This window comes from Punica granatum, chromosome 2 (genome assembly GCF_007655135.1).
Source record: "Punica granatum isolate Tunisia-2019 chromosome 2, ASM765513v2, whole genome shotgun sequence".
Lineage (NCBI taxonomy): Eukaryota > Viridiplantae > Streptophyta > Magnoliopsida > Myrtales > Lythraceae > Punica > Punica granatum.
In genome coordinates this window covers 26,765,716-26,771,676 of record NC_045128.1, presented here as the reverse complement: position 1 = coordinate 26,771,676, position 5,961 = coordinate 26,765,716, and the positions used below count along the sequence as shown (strand labels likewise).

Below are 5,961 nucleotides of genomic sequence, written 5' to 3'. Positions count from 1 at the left end.
TTTTTCATTACTTGTCTGTATATATAGGATTATTACACTATTGTCACTTTTAAAGCACACAGAAACTTTCTAAGATAGATCTTTCCATACATACGATTATGTTAACCATTCGAACAGCCATTCTTCTGTTCTAGAATCATTGATTCCGGCTTTAGTATGGACGCAAGGTCTACCCAGTGATAATAAAGGATTTCCGTACATATTATTATGTTAACCATTCAATCAGTCATTCTTCTGTTCCAGAATCATTGATTCCGGCTTGAGGTCTACCCCGTGATAATATATGCAATGATTCGTCGAGCAGCAATACCACGGTAATTCCTCAAAAGCTATCATTAGATGATGATCAAAAATAGAAACTCTAATTTAAAATTGCCTCAATCAACAGGAACAAATAATTCCAGAATCTCTTCTAGAGTGGACACTGAATCTATGCAGGAAACATGATCAAGATATATTTCCTGAGGCGGAAGAGATTGAATTTATTCTACCAAGCAAAATGAACCTGCTTCCAAATATGACTTGATAGTACAATTTATCTAGCTTCTTGGATGCAGATTGCCAGATTCTGGGTTAGAATGCACTGACCTGAACTCTGGGGTTACATTATATTTTGCTCGGCATGCTTGTGCGCTAGACCAAAAATTTGATCCCCTCAGGCAGAAATTTCCTCAGCCTTGATTAAATCTTCCATGTTAACAGTCACCTGAAGGCCAGTTGTGTTCAGTAGACTGTTGACCATGGCTGGGATATGGGATTTCAAAGCAGCTGCCAATGCCTGACAGGAAGAAACGAGTAGCTATCCATTAAGGCTGAATGTATATAATTCAACTAAAAGAGTCAGAGAGAAAATGGTAACGGTCGGTTTGTCGCAAGGAGATCTTCCAAGGAGGAAACGTTTAACATGAAAATAAAGTTTCTAAAGAGTGATCTATTTTTATTCATTTTGATATTGCAGCACCAAACAAAAAGAATATAGCTTCACATAGGAGAGGTGGCTGGAAAAGTTGCAAATGTATGCTGCCAAGAAATGGCAAATGCCGTGCTCAACATCCCTGATACCACTAAATATTCAACCCAATCATTGTGAAAGGATGAGCCGTGAAGGGGCACCCTGGGATCAAATTGAGAAGAAATTGCAAAGGATAGGATGCGTCCTATCACCATGCATCTCTGGGAGTGACTTACAGATATGAGAATAGCGAGGGTATTTCAGCTAAGCTAGCTTTCCTAGTGAATGGTGGCCAGATAAGCAAAAAGATTTTCCTGAACAAATTTCTTACACTGAACAAATGGACCTCGAAAGAAATGCACATAAGAAATTTGTCTATGCAAGAGAACGGGTGCTGATACCAAATTAGCATTACCTTGCGATCCTCAGGTTTTTGGTGCTTGATAACTTCCAAAGGCCACTCACTCACGAGCTTTTGAAGTTCAACCACAATGCTTCCTTGCTTCGTGTCAGGTAGACTCTGGGATAAACCAAGTGCATATAGATTATCAGGCCTTCCACAGACGAATATAAATCGCTTCTGACAGGTTCTCTCCTGCTTAAACAGACTTGTTCCTCTTTTTTTTTTCCCCTTGAAAAACAAACTTGTTCCTTGTGAACTTGAGACAAGAACATAATAGACAGGTCATCAGTTTCCTCCCTTGCGATATTTATATGTATTGGCTTCCAAATGCTTTTAATATAATTGCTTATTCTTCTACTTTTGGGATTCACTAGTGAAGGGGAGAAGGCGGAAACATATGGATTTATGCATGTATTTATGAAAACTCACCTCATTTATGGCATGAACAATAGCAGCAGCTTCATCAGGTTTGCCTTCTAGTAGAAGACCCTGCAGAGGAACTATATGAATGCTTCACCTTTTTTTATTAGTACATATATATATATGAATGCTTCACCTGACAATCTTGATAGATTTCCATGATATCTAATTACATGTACTTTTCCAACAGCTGATTTAAATTATTAACACTGCTCCATATTAGATTACCTTAGCACATGCAATTGCCGTTCCAGGGGTATGCTGCTTCGTGGACTGGGATCTTAACTCCTCAATTTTCCAGAGGGACTGAACATCTCCTATAAAAGGATAACCTCAAAAGCTTAAGAAACTAAGCCATAGATCATGCCAACTTACTCCAAACCAAATGAAATCATAGCAAGAAATTAAGCTGAAACAATAAGTTGAACGAAAAGAACATGTTATGAACCTCTTTTAGCAGCGAAATTCATCCATATGTCAAAAGCCGCTCTATGCAATTTCACCCCAGCCTTGACAAATCTTTTAGAATACTTAGCCAGCAAATCCCAGTTATTTGTGTTATAGCATATGCTGCAAAGTTTTCAACATAATATAATTTAGAATTATCAAAATGGCCAAAGTCCAAAATGGATAATTTTCAGCAAGACAAGGCGGTGATGGCATGAGGAAAGAGGTGGGCTAATTGTTGATCGAGACATGCAAGAACAAACAAAATTGATGTTCAATATCAAGTTCAGCGTGCACAAATTGAAACGAGTTAGCTGGAGATCATATAGGAAGGCACACGAACAAGCATGCTTCAAAGTATTTCTCCGATTTCTAATCTCATTCAAGTAAAACTATGCCATCTAAAATAAAGCAGCCAATATTCTTTCACAAGAAAAGAAGAGCTCTTGAGATCACTCATATTCTGTCAGAGCATAGATTTGCACAGCTTTAGTGACATATCTCCCTCTAACTGGGCATGGATATCCAATTTCCAGTTCAACCTTCAACACAAGACTTCAGCTAATCAGATAAAAGAATGCAAACCGGTATGGCAAACATTAGTGTAATAAGCTGGCAGATTTTCAAAGGCAGACTTCAGATGCCACGGCAGTGAACAAAGAGTTTGGACTGGCTAGTCTCACATCACTCAATGACTTTTTTTAAAATTGCTTTAGAAAAAGTGAAACACCACAACAATTTACAGTACACCACCTTCAGAGAAATATCTTGATATAAAAAAAAATTACCTTGAATTGTTATTAATTTTGCAAAACAGAATCCAGAGAAAAGGAGGCATCATTTCCTAAAGGCTGTTTAAAGAATAGAAGTCGCACCTGAAAACAATATCTGCTGTACCAGGCTGCAATGGCAAATCATTCCTTTTCACAAGTTTCATTACTTCCTCCAAAAGTTTAGCATCATTGTGCTGCTTTGCATGTGACTGTATGGAATTTTTCAAGTTAACATAAGAGCACACTACCTTTGACAGAAGAAAATCACCATAATGGATACAAATGCATCATTACCAGTAAGTGGTGTGCTGATGCAATAGACGGAGTCAAACCATACACGTTATGCTTCCACAGAGTCTTCTTTGCTGGAAATGTACAAAGAATTAGAAGCTAGAACCCGATTCAATGATTTTAAATACTACACAGAACTTTAACATATTTAATCAAGTGAGCGATAGTATCATTTCATTGAAGAGTTACAAACACCATGATTCAAGTGGAAACTCAACTCTTGCCCCACCAATGGACACAAGTTGGATTGGTCACTCCTTACTTATCGGAAAACAATTTGGATAGACAGAAAAGGGAGAAAAAGGTGATGAGGGGAGGGATTATTGTATTGGGGGGAAGGGAATGCTCATTCAGCTTTCCCTCCCCTCCCCTTCCTTTCCCTCTATCCAAATGGAGGGTAAAGGAAGAAGACATAGGGAATATATATATATATATATATATATATATATAGATACTTATATATATATATACAGATGATGTAGATTGAACAAACAAAGATATGCACCTACATCCTCATGACAAAAGCTAAATTCTGAGTGTAGGTGCTGAACAACATAATGGGCTGCATGTTGGGAAAATTTAAGTATTGCTCTATTTGCTATCCTACTCATTGTGCTATGGTGGCAGAGGTCCTTCCAGAAATTTTCTACTAAAACCATACTGTATGCAAAATTTAGTAGAAGAGATTTCTTAGTGCAGGACACCTGCGCCTACATTTTCTCAACCCGCAATAGCCAAGTTTCCATTGTACATGCTATTTATTCAGCCACGAGATATTCCTGCATGTCTGCTAGGGCATTAATGACAGATATAAGAGTTTAGGAAATCAATACTGAAGCAGGGAGTACCAAAATCGAGAGCACCGACACGGACGCATGCTTTTGCAACTTCTCGGCAAAGGTGGCAGTTGAAGTTTTCATGAATACGAAGATTTGACAGTCTCTGCAATGGAAAAACTGGTGGTCGGACAATCTACATTTGCACAATTAGGTTAAAATTGAATATTCTAGATAGAGTTTCAACTAACAAATCTTCTGAGCTTTTCCAATGCATCAAAGAGAAGCTTAATATCCTCGGGGTTTCTACAGTTATCGATCATAGACCACGTCCAAGCATTTGGAGCCATGGTTCTCTTCGTATTTACGGACTCGAGAATTTTCTCGTGCAATTCTTTCACAGTATCTGCAAAAGAAAATCCCATCAAATATGAGAACATGAACTCAGGAACAAGCTTCCCCAAAAGCAGAAGAGAACAGGAAGAACCTCTGGGGCCATCAGCGTCTGTGCTCGCACTGGAAGAATATGATGCGCTCGGTATAATCAAATGGCGTGCCGCTCCCAAGCCATTGTCTTGAACTAGCCCTGCAAGTTTTCAAGCGAGAAGTCAAAAATGCGACACAGCTAACTGCGGTTTTCAGTTAGAGTTGAGAATTTGAAAGGCTCTCCTCATTATTAATCAGCCAATTACAATATTCCGCTTCATCCTAAACATCACTTCGCAAGTAGAAGCCAACTTCAACAGTAGCAAAGCAGTCAAAGACCGCCATTTCGACTTCCAATCAAAAACGTATGATCTAAAACTGAGCTGTGAACAGGAAGCGCAGCTGACCTGAGAAGCGGAGGGAGCCGAGAGCAGAGTACGAGCTCTGGTATCTGGAAATTTGCTGCGGGTCGCCGCAAGAGGACTGGATGATTCCACCGTCATTAAGACAGCCTAGTCGCGCCGAGCTGGGACGAAGTGAGGTTTTGAGAAGGCTCTGCAATCTCCGTGCTCTGGAGATGGCTTGCATGGCGGGAACCAGTGGCAAATGACAGTCGAGGTCGAAGACAAGGTGGGAGCAGTTGAAGCCCGCGAGGATCGGGAGCTCCTTAGGGATCCTCAGAGAAGGCCGACGGTGAAGGGAGAGACGGGGGCGGCAGCAGTAGAGGTTAGGGATCAGCGGCCGCCGTGCAACGCCGAGGAGCAGCAGAGGAGAGATAAACTTTCAGCAAGGGAGAGAGAGAGAGAGAGAGAGAGAGAAGAAGCCCGCCGGAAAGTAGGCCGGGCCTTATTTTTGTCCAGGCCCATGACAGTGTGATGGGTTATTTTTATATGTCGAGGCCCACGACAAGTAAGAGTGGGTTTTTCGCACACGTATGAGTTCACACCTCGTCAAAATCTGAGTATTCCAAGAATAGGTATCGTGTTAGGAACTTAGGAGAGTATTAAGTAATAAATATCGAACCATATTGTAATCCTAAGAAGATTATTTCTTTTCAAAGTAGACGGTTATTGTCATATTAAATTTCCACATGGTATATAGCGGATATGTATCATCCCATTTAATTGGCTTCACGGAATAGTTCTTCAGAAAGACTCCATCATATTTCACTGCACCAAATTCCCTTTCCAAACATTACTTAATTAAATGAAAAGAATTTAGACCGGTTGAGGACATTTGAGAAAAGTCTTGTATTTCGTTTCGTTTTTGTTTACTACTACTTTTATCGACATCCATGGTAGTATCAAAACTTATGAACATGACGCATTCATATATAGATAACAAATATATGGTCTAGATCCTTATAGTTTATGCCGCACTTTATCTTTTGATCTTGGCTATGCCACTAAATGGCCTTTCCAATAACTCGATTCCATAAGGGATTACTCCTCTGTGAATATACGTCGACATACC

General features: G+C 39.8%; 1 protein-coding gene across 1 annotated transcript; it reads right to left on the bottom strand.

Moving 5' to 3' along the window:
- Positions 1-338: 338 nt before the first annotated feature.
- LOC116197655 lies at positions 339-5,284 on the bottom strand. The gene is made up of 11 exons (XM_031527847.1): positions 4,896-5,284; positions 4,550-4,648; positions 4,314-4,468; positions 4,135-4,228; positions 3,290-3,360; positions 3,098-3,204; positions 2,224-2,345; positions 2,004-2,092; positions 1,785-1,844; positions 1,368-1,472; positions 339-778 (listed from the first exon to the last, which is right to left on the bottom strand). Exons 1-11 carry the CDS (start codon positions 5,074-5,076, stop codon positions 656-658), a joined length of 1,206 nt encoding a protein of 401 aa, XP_031383707.1. The 5' UTR covers positions 5,077-5,284; the 3' UTR covers positions 339-655.
- Between the last annotated feature and the right edge of the window lie 677 nt (positions 5,285-5,961).

Coding starts and splice junctions, on each gene's coding strand:
- LOC116197655 (XM_031527847.1), bottom strand. CDS start 5,076: ATGCAAGCCATCTCCAGAGCACGGAGATTGCAGAGCCTTCTCAAAACC. Junction 4,229..4,313: donor TGGAAAAGCTCAGAAGATTT/GTTAGTTGAAAC, acceptor TTTCCATTGCAG/AGACTGTCAAATCTTCGTAT. Junction 1,845..2,003: donor CGGCAATTGCATGTGCTAAG/GTAATCTAATAT, acceptor GTTCCTCTGCAG/GGTCTTCTACTAGAAGGCAA.